The sequence below is a fragment of the Lynx canadensis genome, chromosome E2 (genome assembly GCF_007474595.2).
Source record: "Lynx canadensis isolate LIC74 chromosome E2, mLynCan4.pri.v2, whole genome shotgun sequence".
Classification (NCBI taxonomy): domain Eukaryota; kingdom Metazoa; phylum Chordata; class Mammalia; order Carnivora; family Felidae; genus Lynx; species Lynx canadensis.
In genome coordinates, this window is record NC_044317.1 from 53,317,807 (window position 1) to 53,338,333 (window position 20,527).

General features: G+C 59.0%; 3 protein-coding genes and 1 non-coding gene across 4 annotated transcripts; 2 read left to right on the forward strand and 2 right to left on the reverse strand.

The window, feature by feature from the left end:
• The first annotated feature begins 1,866 nt into the window (after positions 1 to 1,866).
• LOC115503611 lies at positions 1,867 to 1,973 on the forward strand. Its single transcript, XR_003965446.1, has one exon. It is a non-coding gene; the product is annotated as a U6 spliceosomal RNA (small nuclear RNA).
• Positions 1,974 to 2,389: 416 nt separating this feature from the next.
• Positions 2,390 to 3,211, reverse strand: PTH2 (parathyroid hormone 2). The gene is made up of 2 exons (XM_030298441.1): positions 3,087 to 3,211; positions 2,390 to 2,564 (listed from the first exon to the last, which is right to left on the reverse strand). Exons 1-2 carry the CDS (start codon positions 3,209 to 3,211, stop codon positions 2,390 to 2,392), a joined length of 300 nt encoding a protein of 99 aa, XP_030154301.1.
• A 2,434-nt stretch (positions 3,212 to 5,645) lies between these two features.
• On the forward strand, positions 5,646 to 7,912 carry GFY (golgi associated olfactory signaling regulator). The gene is made up of 3 exons (XM_030297248.1): positions 5,646 to 6,828; positions 7,047 to 7,220; positions 7,713 to 7,912. The coding sequence occupies exons 1-3, from the start codon at positions 5,646 to 5,648 to the stop codon at positions 7,910 to 7,912; spliced, it is 1,557 nt and encodes a 518-aa protein (XP_030153108.1).
• A 313-nt stretch (positions 7,913 to 8,225) lies between these two features.
• Positions 8,226 to 18,638, reverse strand: SLC17A7 (solute carrier family 17 member 7). The gene is made up of 12 exons (XM_030299707.1): positions 18,546 to 18,638; positions 14,263 to 14,515; positions 12,956 to 13,074; positions 12,556 to 12,670; positions 12,390 to 12,477; positions 12,148 to 12,234; positions 11,916 to 12,058; positions 11,103 to 11,252; positions 10,799 to 10,931; positions 10,222 to 10,332; positions 9,876 to 10,003; positions 8,226 to 9,632 (listed from the first exon to the last, which is right to left on the reverse strand). The coding sequence occupies exons 1-12, from the start codon at positions 18,605 to 18,607 to the stop codon at positions 9,339 to 9,341; spliced, it is 1,683 nt and encodes a 560-aa protein (XP_030155567.1). The 5' UTR covers positions 18,608 to 18,638; the 3' UTR covers positions 8,226 to 9,338.
• Between the last annotated feature and the right edge of the window lie 1,889 nt (positions 18,639 to 20,527).

Genomic DNA, 20,527 nt, shown 5'->3' on the forward strand with positions numbered 1-20,527 from the left:
AGGGTTTTGAACACCATCCCAAGTGCCCAAGAAAGGGCTGTGAGCAGGGAAAGGGCAGAATCAATGATGGGTGGGGGACAGAGCTTCGATCCTGCACAGGGGATGAATACGAAGTGAGGCTGGAGGCAGGAGGTGGGGAGAAGGCTAGAGCCGTGGTCCAGGTGGCAGAGGACGAAGCCTGAGCTGCACTGGGGATGTGGATGGAAAGAAGGGGAAGGGCAGAGAGGCAGAGTGGGAAGGATGGAGACAGAGACTGATGGCTGTGAAGGAGGATGAAAAAGGAAAGGGCAAGGACAGCACGAGGGTCTGACCCAGTGACTGGTAGACAGTGAAGCATCTCCAAAACAGGAACCCAGGAGGAGGAGTGGGTTTGGGGGAACACCCAGCCCCTGTGGGATGGGGTGAGTGTCAGGGTTCCAAGATGTGGCTGGAGCCCTCAGCCTTGAACCCACAGTCTGGAGATGGGGGTGTAGGTGTTATTCCCTGTGGATGGTGATTGACATTTGGGGGAATTGCTGAAATTTCCTGGGGAAAAGGGAGGGGAGAGGGGAAGACTTCCAGGCACCATTTCATGAAAAGCCTCAAACGCTAGTCAAGACATCTAGAGAAGGAGTAAGGTATGGAAGGAGCGCAGGCCAAGACCCAACCACCAGGCCCTCCAGCCAAAAGCCTGTAAGGCTCCTCCCAGGGTTGTGAGTTTCAAAGAGCCAATGCGGGTGCAATATTTACAGGAGTGCCCGGCATATGGTAACTGCACATAACTTTAATCCCATTTCTCCATGAGAGTTATGGAAAGGTCTAGACTTTACAGATTTGGGTTCCAGTTACCCTTCTGTCCTTTACTGCCGCTGATAACTTGGGGGAATTACTCTTGACTTTTAGAGTCTTATTTGTGAAATTTGGCCAACCCGGGTTGGTGTTGAGGAGTATAGTTATTCATTCATTATTCAGTATTTCTGAATCGGAGAAGCAGCCCCACCCCTGCAGTCTAAGGGCCAATTAGGGCGCGGTCCGCCTCCCAGAAATAAATTGTAGGAGAGCTTGCCAGTTACCAAGCGCCAGCCCCGCCCCCTTCCCCGCGAGCCCACGCTCCCAGCCCCGCCCTCTTGTGTAGGCCAATCAACGCGCGGTCCGCACGAGCCGCGCCCCCGGGACGCGCCTCAGAGCCGTCAGTGCAGCTGAAAGAGTAGGTTGCCATGGTTACCATTGAGGGTTGGGATGAAGGGTTGGCCAAGCCGCCGGTGAGAGAGACGGGAACAGAGAAACAGACAGATTGTGATTAGCTGCTGCTTCGCTTCACCTGAGCCCGCACCCTGTGCCTGTGGAGCCTCACGCCTGGTACCCTCTGCTCTCTCCTCCCGCCCCAACGTGGCGCCCTGATGATCTCCCGGGAAGGGCGCAGTCAGAAAACCCTGAACAAACTTCGGGAAGCTGCTGCTAGAGAGGCAGAAACCCGTCTCCAACAAAAGCGCTTTGCTTCGCGGGTGCTGTGATGTTTTCTCATGGTGTATCTGGATTAATCCTCAGATGAGGGGGGAAAAAGGCTGAGATTAAGCGGTCCTTCCCATACCACACAGCTAGGTTTGGGGGAACTAGGTCTTGAATGGCAGGTACCTCTTCACACCAGAGCCCCCGATCTTTCCACTGCGCCCAAACAAGTCAGGAAGTGATGGGAGAGTGGAAATAAGGAGAAAATGAGAACTGGAAGAAGGTGAGACGGAAACAACACAGGAAAGAAAAGACATGAGGGAATCAGGCAGAGAAAAAAGAAAGTGATTTAGAATGGAAGGAAGAGTTTTAGAAGCAGAAAGAAGAGTAGAGAGACGAGGCAAAGGGTTAGCAAACCAGGAGGGTGAAAAAAGACACGTGCTCGCTTCGGCAGCACATATACTAAAATTGGAACGATACAGAGAAGATTAGCATGGCCCCTGCGCAAGGATGACACGCAAATTCGTGAAGCGTTCCATTAAAAAAAAAGACAGAAGTACAGAGACTCAGAGAAGGCGAACTGATACCCAGAGAGTGACAGAGGCCTAGATAAGAGAAGGGGGCAGAGACTCAGAGGGAAACACAAAGGGACAGAAACCCAGAGAGGAGGACAGAGACCCGTGGGTGGGGAGAGACAGAGGCACAGAGAGGAGGGGACAGAGCTGGGGCATGGAGGGAGGGCAGAGCAGAAATCCAGAGGGAGAGGGTGGTTGGAAAGATGATATAAAAAAAAAAAAAAAGTGGGGAGAGCAAAGAGAGAGTGAACCGGGGAAGAGGTCCGCTGGAGTAGCGACGCAAGCCCCGCCCCCAGACCCCGCGCGAGCACACGGAGGGCGCAGGAAGGAGGCGCAGACCCGAGGCTTTCGGGAGGATCTTTATTGAGGTTGGGCGGGCACCGCGCTCAGGGCGCGTCCAGCACCAGCAGCTTGTGCATGTACGAGTTCAGCCAGTGGCGGCGCTCGAGGGCGGCCAGCAGCCGCGCGCGCTCCCGGAAGGCCGCGTCGTCAGCCAACGCCAGGCTCCGCCGCGACAGCGGGGTGGCGGGGCCCTCCCGGGCCCGCCCGGGGGGGCGGAGGCTGCCAGGAGACCAAGAGATGCGGTTACCGCGGGTCCAGGCCCCCGCCAGCCGCCGCCTGTACCCCCGCCCCCCGCGGTCTAATTCGAAGCCCTGTCCCTGCACCGTCCTGTGGAGTGGCTCGCTGTCTGTCCTCAGTCCCCCGTCTCTCTCTGTGTGGGTCTCTGTCTCTCTGCTCACCGGGCTCGAAGCTTCCTGAGTACGGAGACCGAGTCTGATGCGTGTGTCCACCCCCAGCGCTCAGCGCACGACCTGGCACACGCTGAGAACCCAGTAAACTTTGCTCAAGCAATGAATCCGCCGCTGCTTGTTGGACTCCTTTCAAATCTCCCAACGCCATTCTCTGAATCTTCTTGTATCTCTCTCTCGGGCTGATTCCCTGTCCACACTCCACCTCTCTCCACCCCTAGTCTCTTGTCCTCCTCTCTCTAGAGTCTCTGTGCGCCTTTCTCTTTGGGTCTATTCCCACCTCTCGGAACCCCCGCCCCTCCCTGGGAGTCGGAAGTCGGGGCGACGCAGGTACCTGAGGACCCCCGCAGGGGGCAGGGCGACTCCTGAGGCAGTGTGGTCGCCCCAGGGCACAAGCAGCAGAATCAGCAGCAGCAGCAGCCGCACTCGGGGGCTCCTGGGCACCTGGCGGGTCTCCATCACCTGTGGAAAGACACGGAAGAGCTCAGTGAGGCCCACGTCCTGGCCCAGAACCCCGGACCCCACCACCCACCCACCTCCTGCGCCCGGTTGCAGGGCCCGATACCGCGCAGTGGGCTCGGACAGCGAGGCTTCGGCCCCCTTATATCGCCTCCACAGCCCCCGGAAGCGGGCAGTGACGCAGACCAGGGGGCTGGGGGCGCAGGGTCAGCCCCTCCACCAGGCTCATTAGGAGCCGCCAGCGGTAATGAGGAGCCAGGAGTGGGGGCCCTGCCTCTGCCTTGGCAGCCACCAACTAATTGGGACCAGGAGCTGGGACCCGAGGGGAAGCAGGAGGGGGAGAGACAGACAGACAGAGAAGTGGACACGGGAGGTGTGTCACAGGGATAAAAATAGAGACCAGCAGAGGGACCATCAGAGCAGAAGCCAGAGACACAGAGAAAGAGACAGGGAAAGCAACAGAAGAGGGACTGATGGAGAGAAGCAGAGACACGGAGATGAAGTAACCATGAGATGGAAGGACAAAGACAGAGTGACAGAGGAAAGGACAGAGAGGAAGAAAGGGAGCAACAGAGGAAGAAGGAAAGAAAGGGGGAACAGGGAAGAAGACAAAGAGCCAGCTAGAGATGGAGGGTGGAGGGAGGAGGCTCTGAGAACGACAGGAGATGGAAGGACAGCCAGCCCGGACAGGGATGCCCAGAGATGAATCCGGGCGGGAGAGAACCAGAAAGATAGAGTGAGAGATAGAGGGCAGGGAAGGGAAGGCAGAAGAAGGCAAAGGGTATGGGGCGGGGGGGGGGGGGGGGGGAGGAAGGCTGGTAAAATGATGAGCAAAATCAGGAGTCAGAAAAACCGCAAAGAGGGGAAAGAGACAAGAGTGACCCCGTGCATCAGTTTAAGCCTTCTTGGGGAGGAGTTTGGGGGTGCTGTAAAGGCCCAGTCCTCTCACACTGGCTCTTAAGAGGGTGCTTTCTACACAGTGGGGAGGTAGGCCAAGGTTGGGAAGTCCCAAAGGGCATCAGCCATCTGGGTATCTGAATGGCAAGACATGGGAACCTGGACTCCTAGTTCTCCCAGGCAGGAGGGGCCTGGGAACCTGGATTCCTGGATCTGAGGGGAGGGACCGGAGGCCCAGACTCCTGGGTCTTGAAGTAAAAGGGCACCAGGGACCTAGGCTCTTGGGTTCGCATGTAGGAGACACAAGATGGCCTGGATGCCTGGTTTCAAAGAAAAGATAGCTTGGTTGGGCCACATCCCTCCACTGGATAGATGATCCAGGCCCTAACTCCCTTCCCCATTCCAGAAACAATGTTCTTTATCTCTGTCCCTTTAAGAGAACAAGCCTGTCGCCAGGCTCCCAGGCTCCCCAGGGAGGGGGTCAGGTGCGTCATCTGCGCCCCTGGGACCCTACCTCCTGCTGCCCCGCCCAGAGCCATTCTGCAACATTCACCCATCTCTGCATCCAGCTCTGCTCACCTGCTGTTATCTTGGACCCCACTGAGCAGGTAAGAGACCCCAGGCCCCAAGGGACCCTGTCCTATCCAGGTATCTGCTGCCTCCACCTCCCACTGGGCACAGACCTAGGTGTCTCTGCCTCAGACCAGTCCTGAGAGTCTGGGATCTCAGCTCCATCGCCAATAAACAGAGGGACTAGAGGAGTCCTGCCCCACAGCTCTCTCCTCTTGAAGGCTAAGGAATCCAGAACCCTCCACGCCTATCTGTGGAGGACCCAAGACTCGGACTCCGAGTTCCAAGTCCCCTAGAGTTCGATACTCCTGTTTCCTTTCTCCCCCGTTATCCAGCCTCCCCCCCTTCAAAATTCTAGGCGTGTGAACCTTCAGGCCTCTTCTCTCTAAAGAACCAGGAATTTAGACCCACAGTGCCCTCCACCCTCTGGAAACAGGGAGTCTGAACCCCCAGCAACCTTCTCCCCCAGATCCTAGGAATCTCCCTTCTCCCTCAGATCCAGGCATTCGGGCCCCCAACCCCCAGCCATTCCTTCTGAGCCTGCTTTAGCGTAAACAACTGTGCCCTGATGGTGTCCCTGGAGCCCTCAGAGAGGAAGGGATCCTGCATCTCCTTGGAGGTCTACATCCTCTGAAATAGAAGTTGAGGAGATGTGAGGGCTTGGAGAGGTGTCATTCTTTCCCAATTTTCCTGCCCCCCCACCCCCTGCCTCGGGGAAATACATAAGGAAATTAACTACGACTCCCAAGAAGCCCCGCGCCTCAGTCTCCCTTAGCTACTGCACAGCCTTCAGGGCTTTGCAGTTAGGTCCTCCTTTCCCTGGCGCGGAGCTGGGCGGGATCACGGCCCACCTGGGGACCAGTGGGCGTGGCCTCCAGGCAGGGGCGGGGGCGGGGGTTCCCAGGAGGCTTCCAACTTTAACCCCTTCCTTCCTGCTTCCCCGCAGCTATAGGCGTCTCCCAGAGCCATGAAATCCCTCTGCCCCATCCTCTTCGTCCTCATCTTCCTCCTCGCCAGGCTGGGTTCCAAGGCTGACCCTTCGGCCTCACCGCTTACAGGCTCCGACCTCCCTGAGATGGGCTACCCTTCTCAGACCTCCCCTCCTGCTTCTGAGAATTCCACTGGAGACCAGCCTAACCCAGATTCCCCCGTGGCTACTTATCCTGAGCCCTCCAAAATACCTCATGCAGTTTCCCCTGAACCCTCCCGCCCTGACTTCCCTGAGACTCCCAACCATGACCTCCAAGAAAGCCCACACCCAGAGTCTCCTGAGACTCCTACATCTAACTCACTCAATACCTCAATATCAGACTCCCTGGAGACCCCCCAAATTAATCCCTCCAAAATAACACATCCAGAACCTTCTGCGGCCCCCAAACCTGACCCAACTGATATCCCACACCCAGAATCTCCTGAGACCCTCAAACCTAGTCCCTCCAAAACTTCACACCCAGAATTTCCTGAAACCCCAAACCCTGACCCTACAGAAACTCCACACCAAGAATCCCCAGAGATTCCCAAACTTAACTCCATCGAAGTCTCACGTGCAGAAGTCCCTGAGACGCCAAATCCTGACCCCACTAAGAGCCTTCACCCCAAAACTCCAGAAACCCCAAACCCTGACACCACTGAAACCCCCCACTCTGAATTCCTCCAGACCCTGTATCCTGACTCTACTGAAAGCCCCCACCCAGAATCCCATGTAACCAGCAACCCCAACCCCACTGAAATTCCCCAGACAGAATCCCCCACAACCCACTACCAAGATGCAACAGAGAACCCCATGACCTCGGACCCTGAGATCTCCGCCAGTCTTCACTCAGAAACCACTACACCTTTCAAGGAGGAAGCAACAGCTGCCCTAAATGAGCTGCCCCTGAATCCCAAACCAGAAACCCCTGCAGTCACCCAGCCTGACTCCCTTAAATTGCCCACCTCAGAGTCTCCTGGCACAGTTGAGTTGAAGGCCTCCCAGGACTCTAGCCCTAAAGGGCCTGACGCCCTTCTTCCCTCAGCCCGGATTGCGGGCCCCCCTGCTCCTCCAGGGTCCCCCAGTCAGTTGGCCCCTGCCACTCCACGGGTCCCCCAGCGGCGCAGCCGAGGTGAGAGAGTCAACACTATCATCGTGGTGGAACGAGTGGAGGAGACCGGTGAGGGGCCAGGACCCGGACTCCTGGGTCCGAGGGAAGAAGGGGGCTGGAGGCCGGGACTCCTGGGTCTCGGAGAGGTCGGGCTGGGGACCTGGCTCCTAAGTTTAAGGCGGGAGGGTGCTGAGGACGGGTATGTTGGGACTGAGGAAAGAGGGGGGTCTCAGGAAGAAGGGGGCTAGGGGTTTAGATTGCTCAATTCCTGGCCCCTCGTCCTTCAGGCGTGACCCTGGTGGGGCGCCCCCGGGGCGCGGCGGGAGGGGCCCTCTGCCTGTTCCTCGCCGGGATCGGCCTGCTGATCGGCATTTTCCTGCTGCTGTGGTGTCTCTACCGCCGGGCGGCTCGACACCGGCCCTTCGCACATCACCGGCTTCCAAACGACGGAGATGAACCGGGTGAGCGACCCTTACAGCGACGGCACGCTCCCTTAACCTGGTTCCGCCCGCCAAAAAGTACAGGTCCTCCATCCTAGATCCATAGAAGCCCCGACCCCTCTCCATGATCCTGCCCCCAATTCTCCGAAATTACACACACACACACACACACACACACACACACACACACACACGTCCAGCGCCGCCCCCAGCCCAGCTGGGAATTGCAGCAGGCTGGGAGCCAAGCGCCCCTACGAGCCCCGCCTCTTTCCCCTCCCTGGGCGGGGCCGGAGCCCCGCATTCCCCGCCCCCCCACTGCGGGCCCCGCCCCTGCTACGCGGATGCCACGCCTCCTCTTCCATTTGGGGAATGGGGCGCCCGCCCTTTAACTTGAAAACCCGGTTCTAAAGAACAGTCGTAATCCTCTCTCCCGCCTTCTCACTGGCCCGCGGCACAGTGAGGGGACAGGCCCCTTGTCTGCCTGGGGATGACTTCGCCCCTTCGCTCCCACAGTTATGCATTTGGAAGCCCCGAAGGACCCCTACGACCTCTACTTTTACGCGCCGGATGCCTGGGTCCCTTCACACATCGCCACCAAACAGCCGCCGCCCACCCCCCCGCTGCCGCCCAAGCTGCCCCCCCCGCCCTGCGGGAGGCGCCCCCAGAGCCTGGAGCCGCTCTCCCCCGCCACGCTCCCCAACAACTTCGTGTGAGCCCCGCTCGCGTCCCGCCAGACCTGCGCCGTCCCCAGGCCGAGGAAGGACCCAGAGGTCCTGACCTCCTGGCATGCTTTGCTACCTAGTAGTCCTCCTGGATAGGAAGTCCCACCCACAGAGAAGCTTTCGCTGTGACCGGAGAACACCGTCTTGAGTGCGGCCGAATAAATCAACTGTTCCCAAAGCTAGACACGTACTCTTGCCTGAGTCCTGGGAGAGGAGGGGGCTGGGACCCTAGGATACCGGGTCTGAGAGAGGAGGGAGCTGGGGGCCCAGACTCCTGTGACTGCCAAGGCCAAGGACGACTGAGTGTGAACACCAAAGCATTTTATTGGGAGTGGGGCAGGGCAGGATTCACAGTCACAGAGACAGACACAAAGACACAACCCTGCTCCGGGGAAAAACACCCCTCTCCCCCAGCCCCATTCCGTTTCCTGGGATTCTGTGACTTCTCCTGCATAGGTTCCCCAAATTCTAAGCCGAAAGAGGGGAGTCTGAGAGGGGAAGGATCCCAGGTTCTGAGTCATTTAGCCCCTGAGGGACACAACAAATGGCCACTGAGAAAATGAGGGTAGTTTGAAACCACCCAGGAGAATAAAGTGCAAGGAACTGGGGGAAGAGGGGCATCTTGAAACCACCATGGGGAAGTTCAGTGATGGTGGCTTCACACCGTTGAGTGGATGGACTTGAGCAGCCACTATTTAGACCTGAAAACGTGTCAGAAAAAGTGCATGGGGGTGGAGAGAGGCATAGTGTTAAAACCGCCATCTTGTTTCCCTAGACATTGTGCTAAGCTAGGGAGGTCTTGGGGAATTTGGTGCTTCAGCAGAACCTGCTGGTGGAGGGAGGGGGTGAAGGGGGGAGGGGGGCTTGAAACCGCCATTTTCCCTCAGAAACGCTGGTGAGAATCAATCCCTAGAATGGCGGGGACGGGCGATTGGTTAACCCAACCTGGAAAATGCAAAATAGAATTGGGAGAGGTTGGGAACTTCTAGAGGAAGATCTTCAGTTTTTCTGAAAGGAGAGGAAGGCTGAGTAATCTCAGGGCTTAACCCGAGAGAGTCCCAGGGGTTAAAGAGAAGGTGGTGGGGAGGGTGCCTCAAAACCACAAGAGAGAGTCAAAGATTGAACTGTCCATTCAAATAAAGCCCTGAAAGGAGAGATTTGAAACCACTGAGGCAGAACAAGTGGAGAAGGAAACCTTTAGGGGAATTTGGGTATCCTTGAAACTGCCAGTCTGCAGCTTCACTACCCCTGAGAGGCAATTGGGAAGGGAAGAGGATTTGACAGCACTGGGGAAGAGGGCGAGTGCTTCTTAGGCCTGCAGCAGGACAGAGAGGACTGGGGTTCCTTGACAGTCACTCCGGCCAGTGACGTGTGGAATGGAGGTCCTGGAAACTGCCATTCAGTGGGAGGCACATGGTCAGTAGTCCCGGACAGGGGGTGGGGGTCTTGGGGGCTGAACTGTGCTGTGTGTGGCCCCATAGGAAGGAGGGGGAGCAGGGGGTGCCCCGGGGGGTTCAGCCTCATCCTCCATTTCGCTTTCGTCACTGCCAGCCAGCTGGTCGTGGCCAACGAAGCCACACTTCTCTTCGCTCATCTCCTCAGGCTCCGCCCACGGCTGCTTCTCTCCAGAAGCGAAGACCCCGTAGAAGATGACACCCCCATAGTGCACCAGGGAGGCGATTAGGAATACGTACTGCCACTCTTCCCGAGTCTGTGGGGGGGGGGGGGGTGACAATGGAGAGGTGAGGTCAGAGGACAGAGAAACAGGAGGGGGAGAGAGAAGGCGGGGGGGGGGGCGGGGGGGAGGACGGGCAGAGAAAGGGAGACAGAGATCCAGAGAGAAGCGGAAAGACCCAGGAGAGGGCAGGGAATGGAGCCCGGAGAGGTTGTCGCACGTCAGGAAGGTGCCATACACAAGCCCGGAGGGCGAGTGGGTCAGGGCCAGTGCACGGACCTTGTGCTTAGTCATGGCACCCACGATGATGGGGCACACCATGCCTGACAACGTGCCCACGCCGTTGGAGATGCCCATGAGGATGCTGGCGTAGCGCGGGGCGATGTCCAGGTGGTTCACGTTGAACCCTGGCGAGGCAAGCCAGAAGGCGTCACTCTGACTCAGTGAATCTCACTCAGAGGGACTCCTACTGAGCCGCCCCACCCCCCACGTCCCCCCCCCACCCCGCCCACCCCGGCTCTTTCCAGACCACCTTTTGCGAGGCTGGAAGGTCCCCTATCCTGAGCCAGTGAGTTCCCTACAGAGCTGTCCAGAGTCCGCCAAGCTGCGGATCCGCGGTTCTCACCAGAGATGGCGAAGCCGCTGAAGCCCACGGCGAGGACCAGGAAGGAGATGGCCACGCCCTTGGAGTGCGAGTAGCCGACCACCAGCAGCAGCGTGGCTTCCATGCCGAAGCCTACGGAGGGCCGGAGGGCCGTCTCATCTGAGCCCCGGCCTCCCCACACCGCCTCTCCAGCCTGTTCCCGCCCCAGTCCGGCCGCCTCCATGCCGGTCCCTGGCTTTGTGCAGCCCGCCTCGTCCTTCATTCCGCCCGCGCCCGGCCTAACCAAACCCTCACCTCCCTGGTCCTCAACCAGGTGTACGGGGGCCAGCACCCCCCGCCCCAGCTGGGTCCTCCGTGGCCCCACGCCCCGACTAGGCCACGCCCCAAAGACTCCGCTCCAGGCCCCTGCATAGTCACACGCACCAGCCCCCGCCACCAGGTGGGCCCAGAGACTGCAGCCAGGGATTCTGTTCCATCCACGCCCTCCTTCGCCCGCGCTGGGACTTTTTGGACACGCCCCTGGCCCCACCTCCACCCTCACCTGGTTCCGCCCCGCCCAGGCGGTCCCAGACCCGGCTCGGGGCCCCGCCCCACTCACCTCCACAGTTCATCAACTTGCGCACGTTAGTCGTGGACATGATGCGGCGGCTCCTCAGGAAGTCCGCGATCTGGCCGCCGATGGGCACGATGATGGTCATGACCAGATGAGGCAACGCTGACACCAGGCCCACCTGCACCAGCGAGCGCACAGAGCGAGGGCTCAGGGGCTGCTGGCCGGACATCTCCACCCGGTCAGTGCTCCACTGGCTCCTTCCTGTCCCTCGTTCCAACCTCTTGGGATCCGGGCCCGGTTGCTTCATCTCCCCCCGCTGCGCCCCCTGCTTTCCCCTCCTGGGCCCAACCTTGCTGATCTCGAAGCCGAACACCTCTTCGAAGTAGGCGGGCTGGGAGATAAGGAGCAGGTAGAACGTCCAACTGCGGCAGAAGTTAGCCACGATGATGGCGTAGACTGGCATGGAAGTAAAGAAGCGCCGCCAGGGTGTGTTAAACTTCTGGGGGTGGGGGGAGAAGAGCGGCAGCTAAGATCGAGACCAGGGCTGGGTGCTCTCCGTGTCCCTTCAGGGACCCTATTATAGTCCCACAGAGACCCAGGTCTCCCGACTTCACTAAAACCTCTGGGGACGCAGGGGCACCAGCTTGACCACGTCCCTGTGGGGACCTTGGCATCCTAGCCTCACAGTGACACTTCAGAAATGCAGGCGTCCCGACTGTACGGTGTCCCTCAGGTTCTCAGGTGTGCGGACCCCATGATGACCCTCAGGGACCCATAAATGTGAGCCCAGGAGTCTCTTTCCATTTCCATTATGCCCCCTAATTCTAGCCTCACTCACCCGTCTAAGCAACCCACCCCCCACACTCGAATCCCGCCTCTGCCGGTTTAACTACGTCTCATACTGGTTCTGTCCACCTAGCAACCTAGCCCTGCCCTCAGCTCCTGCTGATCCTTTCTTCCCCGGGCTTTAACCCCGCCTCCTAGGTTCTAGCCCCGCCCACTGTGCGTCCCCATCCTGTCTCCTCTGAGAGTCTACAGCAACCCAACACGATCTACACTCTACACTCCGTGCAGGTTCGAAGCCCCCTTTTCTCCTGCCTCCCTGCCTGGATATCTCTTCTTGCCCCACCGCTCCCCCGCCCCATCAGGCTTGGGCCCGGACCGTGACCGGGTTCATGAGTTTGGCGCTCTCGCCGATGGCGTCCTCGATGTACTTGCGCTCCTCTTCCGAAATGCTGGGGTGCAGAGCCGGGGACTCATAGGAGACGAGCAGCCAGAACAGGTACCAAAAGATCCCGAAGCTGCCTGGGGGGATCAGGAGGGGGACGGAAGCGAGGCGATGACCGGCCTCGCTCCGCCCCAGCGCCACCCGGACCCAGGCTCCGGACCCTCACCGTAGACGTAGAACACAGAGCTCCATCCTGAGTACTGCACCAGGACCCCGGCGAGAGGCATCGCGACCACCGCCCCAGCATAGGAACCTAAGGGGGAGGGTGCAACATGTAGAAGAGGCTCATCTATCCTCAGATCCGGGAATGTGGACTTCCAGCCCCTGCTTTTCTGGGACACAGAAGTACAGGCCACAGCCCCTCCTCCCTCAGACCCGCAAGACTGGATCCCAGCCCCTTCCTCTCACCGCAGAAGGCTGTTGTTGCCAAGCGACTCCGCTCTAGGGGCGGGGCCCATTTGCTCCAGATCCCGTGGCAGGCGGGGTACGTGACCCCCTAGGAAGGAGAAAACCAAAGTCAACGAGAAGAGGCGGAGTCAGAACAGGCACAGGGTCATGTGGAGCAGGGCTTTACCTCTACCAACCCCTGCAGGATCCTCACGAAGATGACACAGCCATAGTGGACTCGGGCAGCCGAGGGGATCAGCATGTTTAGAGTGGATGTAGCCACAATAGCAAAGCCGAAAACCCTGGTGGGAAGAGTCCGTAGTACGAGAATAGGGTCCAGCTCTCCCGCCAAAGCTAGGATTCTGCTCTTTCTGCCCACGGCGGGCCAGGCCTTGTGTTCTCCAAGACCCCCGGCTCCCACCTCTGTCTCACCTTCCACAATCGCAAGCCCCGCCTTCCTCCAAGACCCCGCCCCTAACGCAGGCTCCTCCCATTTCCCCCCGTCAGCCCCTAAATGCCAGGCCACACCCACTAAGTCCACCCACACAACTGTAGTTCCCGCCCGCTTCGAGACCCCAGCCCTGTACCTGTTGGCTGCGAATTTCTGGCAAATAAATCCTCCGGGAATCTGGGTGACAATGTAGCCCCAGAAAAAGGAGCCGTGTATGAGGCCAACAGTCTCTGGATCCCAGTTAAATTGAGCTTTCTGCGGGCCAAAAGGCACGTCAAACGAGCTGTTCCGCCCCCAGGCTCTGCCCCTCCACCAATCAGCACAGACAGATTTAGTCCCTCAGCCAATCAGCAACAGGGATTCCCCTCTCGCGCCAAAACACCTGCCAATCAGAATTCAAGCCGTCCTCCTCCCAGCTCTGCTCTGGGTGGGCTTCCAGGGGCTGCTCTGCCCTAGCAACAGGGCCTGCTGCTGCCTAGAAGACTTCGCTGTCTCAGTGCCCCAGCTTTGACTGTCTAGGGGCGCATAAATGGGGTGGGGACTCTTTCTCCACTTACGCCTCTTAACCAACCTACGAACTGTTTGCGGGGTGACTGGGTGGGGTCTGGCCTGGGACCGGAAGTAGCCAAAGGGGCGGCCTGACTGGAAGGGAGCAAGAGGCGAGGCAGGCAGGCCAATGCCTAAATCAGGAGTTTTTCCTAGGGCACAGGCACGATCTACACCGGAATTAAAATAGGAAGGATGTCTGGGGCGCCTGGGTGGCTCTGTCTGGTAAACGTCTGACTTTGGCTCAGGTCATGATCTCACGGTTCGTGGGTTCGAGCCCCATATCAGGCTCTGTGCTCAGAGCCTGGAGCCTGCTTCGGATTCGGTATGTCTCTCTCTCTCTCTCTCTCTCTCTCTCTCTGCCCCTCACCCACTCATGCTCTGTCTCTCAAAATAAATGTGTTTTTTTTAGATTTTTTTTTTTTAAATAGGGAAGAAGTCTGAGATGAAGCGGGCTTTAGGTAAGGGCCGGACTCAACGAAGCGGGATTTAGCAGCGACTGAACTTCAGAAACGCCAGGATCAAAACTCAGGGTGGAGCCTGCCATGGGGCTGGGATTAAGTTGTGACACTGGTGACAGGCATGGATGGCAGGTGGAGCAAAGTTGCTAGGAGGCCCAAAATGGGACAGGGGCAAAACACGTAGGGAACCCAATGCTGGCGCAAAGTCTACACTGAGAAAAATAGGGGCGGAGCTTCATTTAACTGGGGGCAGGGCTTAGGAAGAGGAGACCCCCTAGAGCAGAGGGGAAGCGTAGGGGACGCACAGATGGGCGGGGCTACTCTGGCTGCGGTGGGAAGGGGCTGAGCCAGGATTGCTCGTGGACGAACGTGACGTCAGCAGGGGGCGTGGGCAGGGCCAGGTGGGCCGGCGTGCCGGGGCACGCCCCTGAACTACCTGCACCACCACGTGGCCCCCGCGGTGGGTCGTGCTGTTGTTGACCATGGAGACGATGGCCACGCCCAGGTTGCAGCGGATCCCAAAGCTGATGCAGAAGCCCAGACCGCTCATGATGGCGATAATGTAGCGGCGAGGGAGACCGAAACAGGTGCAGTCCACTACCGGCGGGTCCCGGGTCTGCGTCGTCACCGGGCGCCCGTCCGCACTCAGCTCTAGCGTCTCTGCACCTTCCTGCCGTTTCTCCAGAAGGCTGCGGGGCAGCGAGAATCAAAGACTCGTAAGTCCAGGCCCCCGGCCCCCTCCTCCCCATGAGTCCAGTGCAAAACCTCCTGCTTTTCAAGATCCACGATTCTAAGCCCGCACTCCCTCCTTCCCCAAGAGTCCGGCCCTAACTCCCTTCGCCCCCCCCCCATCCAGGAATCTGGACCCCCCTCTCTCCATCCCCCACAGACCATGAATTCACACTGCCAGCTCCCTTCTCTCGCAGACTCAGATATGGGGGTCCTCGGTTTCCTTCTCCCCCAGCCCTGTTATCTCTCGACTCAGGAGTTTTAGACCCCAGAGTACGCTTCGTGATCCAAGAACCTGTGCCCCCAGCCCCCACCCTAAGGCCCAGAGATTCTCCAACCCCCTCTTCCAGATATGAGTCTATTTGAGGAAGCAAAAAGCGCTAAGGAGATGCTTCAGCAAAGGTGTCAAAAGAACAGATGCTTCTCAGCCACGTCTGCTATATATACCGACCCCCTCCTCTCCTGCCCCCTGCATGCCCTTCCCTGCTTCCAGGCCCCAGGTGTGGGGCTGACATCCAGCTGACTCCCTTCAGACACCGGAAGCCCATTCCCTGAGGGTGGGGAGAAGTCAGGGTCCCTGGAATCCAGCAGCCCAGCCAGACATCCCTGGGGAACCTTGAGTTCAGGCTGTCTGCTAGGGGGTAGGGAGGGGGAGTGGCGGGTGGTGTCCTGGCAAGGGACAGATGGCCCTGGTAGGGGGATTGGCTCAGGCCCCAGTGTGGCTCTCGCCCCCGCCCGTTCTGGAATTGAGTCTGTGATGATGGATAGGGTATTTGGAGAACCACCTCAAACCCAGAGAGAGGCTGCAGGGAAAGAGAGGTGCCCTGAGACAGGGTGTCCAAAAGGAGGGCGACAGAGATGGGGTGGGGGTGGGCAGAGGCTGAAACAAAGAGGGTCAGGGACACAGAAGGAGAGACAGAGACCCAGAGAGAAAAGGGAGAACAGACCAGAGACCCTGAGAGGGCAGGGGACAGAACCTCAGAGATGGAGAAGGACAGCAACCCGAAAGAGAGGACACATAGATGCAGAGAAAGATGGAGAGACCGAGGGACTGAGGAGAAACAAGCTGGGGACGTGATTCACGAGATGCGGCCCCTCTCTGAGGCGGGTGCGCAGCCAGGGGATCGGGCTGGATCCCAGGAAGGGGCTGGAACAGATGGAGGCGAGGGAGACTGGGACGGGGGAGGAATAGAACAGCCAGACGGTCTGGGGGGAGGCGGGTGGAAGCGATGAGAGAACACAGCCACCCTCCCCATCCTAGAACTTAAGGAGGTGGGGGGGGGCAGCTAAGAAACGGGGTAGGAGAAAGAGACTGGGGGAGTGGGCAGTACCCAGGAGGGACCAGGAAAGAGAGCCAGATTGGGGGGGGGCGGGGAATAGATGCCCCAGAATGTAAGCTCAGACTGGTAGAGACTGCCCCCACCCCGCATCGGAACCTGCCAGCCATAGCGAGTAGACTTTGACCCGGGTTACCATCAGAGGCTATTGGGCCCTGAAACTCAGGATGTGATTGCAGCCCCTGAAATTTGATACCCGTTGTGGATACTCCAATGTGTCAGATAGATACCTGACCAAGGCTTTCTAAATGGGCTGCGGCGGTTGGGGGGGGGGGGAGGGTGTCAGTATCCCACATCTATAAAATGGGGACCAGGGTAGAATGTGAAGTTACAAGGAGGGAACTGCCAGGTGATACTGATCATCTCAGGACAAGAGAACCAGGGTGCAGAGATGAAGTGACCCAAGTGATTCCCAGAAGACAAGAACAGAGAGGGGGAGAGCCTGGAGGGAGGTCCTCCTCCCCTTCCTGGGTGCCCGGAACGCCGCGCTTAGGAAGCAGTTCACCAAAATGAAGAAGGTGTCACAATCTCCCTCTCCCTGGGTCTCTGTCTTTGCTTCTCTCCGGTTCTCTGTCCGCTCCCCTGCTCTCGCAGGCCTCTGTCCCCTTATGTCCCTTGGTAGTCTCCTGCCATTGCACAACTAGGGAAACTGAGGTTCAGAAAGCAGAAGTAGCAGGTCCAAGGTCACACACCAGAGTGTGATGACGGGTTCTGAGCGTTCCCTGGCCCCTGCCATCGCCCCATCCAAGGCCTGGTTCTCAGAAAGGAGGCACCTTGGCTCCTGTCTCTCCTGCATTCCCCTCCCCCTGCCACGTCCTTGTCACAAGTCGCTCCGGGTGACCGTCTGTTTCCTGGTCTGAGGGAGTTCCCACCCACTCCAGGATCACTCATCTCGAGGAAACTGCAGCCTCCATCCCAGGCTTGGGAGGGGCTGGTCTGGGTTCGAATGACGGCATTTGTAATTAATCCATTGATTTTTTTTCCCCCCTTTTCGAACTGAGCCTCAGTTTCCCCAGCTTTGTCTAAAGGATTTAATGGAATCAGGGTGTTACGTCCAGTACAGGGCATTCTGCCTCTCCCCAGCCATTGAAGTGAAGCCCAGGGTTCAGCTGCAAAGCTCTTCTCAAACTCCAGCTCCTTGGTGACTGTCTTGGGGGCAGCTCTGAGCTCTGGGGTCTCTAGAGGCTCAGGAGGCAGCTCAGGGAGGTGAAGGTAAGACACAGACAGACTGAGAAGCCCAGACACACACGAGAAGCTGAGACGCAGGGGCTGAGGGAGGGGGCCTGAGCAACACATCCCTCCCACCACCACCCTCCTTCCAGCCCCCTCCATCAGCACGGCTCTCTCCCTCTCCTGACTTCGCACTGATGTATTTTGAGAAACTCGTGAAAGGAGGCGAGAAAAAGGGTGGGGAGGGGCTGGAAGATTGGGGAAAGAAGGGGTGAGGTTATCTCAGCTCCCCCGCCCCCCATTGCACCACCCTCCTGCCCCCTCCCTTCTGTCCAGCCTTATTCCCATCTTTCCAGTTACTAGAGGGTGGGGGAACTTTGGAGCTAGGAAGTGATCCGCAGCAAGGAGGACCGGTGTTCAGTCTTAGAGAACACAGCCTTAGAGAATACAAGAGAAGGACTTGTATGGCCTAGGGAGAGGCACTGAGGGTCAACTAAAGACGGGGTCAGGGCCAAGGGGACAGGGTCCGAGGGAATGGCAGCAGGGGCATGGTCCTGATGAGGCCATCTCCTCCCCGCACTGTGGCTGGATATTTTTAGGCTTCTCCGCAGCTGAGTAATTTCTCTGACTTGGAGCCAGGGCTGGGGTTGGGGGTGAGAGATTTGGGTGGAGGTGTCCAGCAGACTGTCCTGGGGACACCCAGGTCACTGGGGTCATCTCCCTGGATGATGAGAAGTCCTTCTTAGCTCTAGTCTATATCCTTCGGGAAGTCCACCGTACCCCAGGGCCTAATTTTTGGCCTGCAACTTCTTTCCCCCCCAGAGACCCAGGATACCCTGGCTTCTCCTCCCAGCTTAGCTCTCCCCAAGGACAAGGACCAATGCGCCCCAATCCGCTTTAGCTTCAGATTAAACTCTCTGAGAGATGGACACTGAAAAAGACACAGGGAGATGGAGACACCCAGGGCAGGGGATAAAAACCCAGAGAGAGGGGGACAGACACCCAGAAGGAGAGGGTCAGAGACCCCAAGAGAGGGGAGCAGAGACCCAGAGAGAGGGGTTGATAGAGATCTGAGACCAGTGGCCAGAGACTCAGAGAGAAGGGGGGGACAGAGACTTGCAGATAAAGGGAAATAGAGACTCAGAGAGGGGGCAAGATCCTAAGAAAGGAGGCAGAGTGAAGATAAGTGAACAGAGACCCAAAAGTGAGGAAGGGGGTCAGAGATCCAAAGAGAAGGAAAGAGGCAGTCCCAGGGGAAAGGGTAGAGTCTGGGGCGGGGTGGGACACGGAAAAATGAATGAGATGATGGACGAGACTGGACCAGGGAGAGCGGACTGTTGGAGGAGGGAGAAAATAGAACAGATGAGTGGAACCCCCGTGCACGGGTATCGCTCGTCCAACTGTCCGTCTCTGTCCAGGTGGGAATGTGCGTCCTCCTCGGACCCTCGGGCTGTTCCCCACCCAGGACCCTCACCACGCTCACCGGTGCAGCCTCCCGAGGGCGCGACCCGCTAGCTTCCGAAACTCCTCCTGACGGAACTCCATGGTGGCTGCCCCTGCCGCCGTTCCCCCCCCCCGCCGATCCCCCCGCCCGCGGGCCCGGGCGGCCGCGTCCGGGTTCCCGGGGTCCGCCCCGGCCCGGCCGGCCCCGCAGCTCCGCTCGGGGGGAAGGAGGCTGCGTGTGCCGGCTGCCTAGGGGCTGTCAGTGGACTCAGCGTCGGGGGCGGGGCGGGCGGTGGTGATGCCCCGCCCACCCTCGATAGACCACGCCTCTTGTGTTCTAGTCCCGCCCCCTCCCGCAGCCCTCCGGCTCCTTTCCTCCTGCCCCTTCCACTCCAAGACCACGCCTCTGGGTTCTGAACTCACTCCTCCGGGTTGCGTCGCCCCAATTCTATCCCTTCCCGGAGTTACTCCCCCCCCCCCGTTTCCATCCTCCCCCCAGCTCCTTCTATCTCTTTTCTCTCCTCCCGAGTTCTCTTGCCCACCTGAGGTTTCCCTCTCCTTTTTAGTTCGCCCTAATTTCGTCCTGGCGCTTTCGCCCCCTACGGTTCCATCTTCCACGTTTCATTCTCCAGCCCTATCCCCCCGAGTTTCTGTGCCTTCCAGTTCCACATCCCGCCTCCCGAATTCCACCCCCATCCCGCGTCGTCCCTCAGCTCCGACTTCCTCATTCAGAGGGTGCTTTCTCATTCAGAGAATTCTTTCCCCCTGAATTCCAACTCCCCATTTCGATCCACCCATTGTCCCCTCTTGTTCTTCCCCCACCCAGTTTCTTCCCTCTGGACTTCCATCCACCTGTTTCCATCTTTCCTTTTTAAAATTCTACCCCCTTCCATCTCTATTTCCCTTTGGGGCGCATGCCCCTCATGGTTTCTGCATCCTCTGTTTCCTAACCCCTGACGGTTATATGCCAGTTCCCAGTTGCGACCCCCATAATTCCCTCCCAGCCTGGAATCTAACCCGCCCTTTGAGTTCTGTCCCCACTCCCCCGAGTTCTCTACCCGCTCCCTGAGTTCGGTCCCCTCCCCAGACATCTGTCCCTGCCCTAATTTTTGCCCCTTTCCCCTGGAATCTGTCCGTCTGAGTTCTGTCCCCACCCACACCCGGAGTTCTTTCTCCGCCCCCTGAGTTGTGCCCCCTCCTGCTAGGACCTGTCCCCGCCCTCTTACTCCATCTCTGACTTCCAGCCCTGCCCCTTTGGGGTTGAACCCGGACTATTTCTAGGTCCCTGGCCCGCAGGCAGATCCTGCCCCTGCTCCTTTCTCCAGACCAGCCCTTCTCCCCGATGCTGAGGCCACTTCCAGATCCAAGCGCCGGGAGGGTGCTCCTTTCCTCTCCGCCTCCCTGAGTCGGGCCGCAAATGCGTTTGGGATTAAATTTTCATGATGTGGCACAGGCCCTCAAGTGGATTGGGAGGGAGCAGCCGGCGCGGCGGGCGGGCGCCACTGACCCGGTGGCCCGGCAGCCACTGCCCACCGCGGCCTCCCGTTTGTCGCCTTGTCCCATTGGGTCCCTGGGGCTCACAGTTTTGCCAGTGTTTGAGAACCCCCCGCATCCCTGGTGAGGGGTGGTGGTTTGGGGGCCGGGACCTCAGGATCTGAGGGAGGAGGGGCTGGAGACCCGGACTCCCGGGTCTGTGGGAGGAGTAGCCCGCGGAGCCGTCCACCAGCGCCACCCTGTGGCGGCAGAATCCCCGGCCCGGGTGCGGAGGCGGCGGCCGCGGCTCCGGGCCAGGTGTGAAGGTGGAGCAGATGGTGAAGAGGAGGGAGTGGGAGGGGGGCCCCGGCCGCTGCCAAATCCCGGGCCTGCGCCGGAACCGTCACCATGGAGACCGAAGAAGGCGGAAAGGACCCAGCTCCACACTTTTTGGGGGACCTGAAAAAGAGTTCTTCGGCCTCCCACGGAGGGTCCCCGTGCTAACTACAAGTCCCAGCGGTCGCTGGACCTCACCGTGCGCTTCAGAAG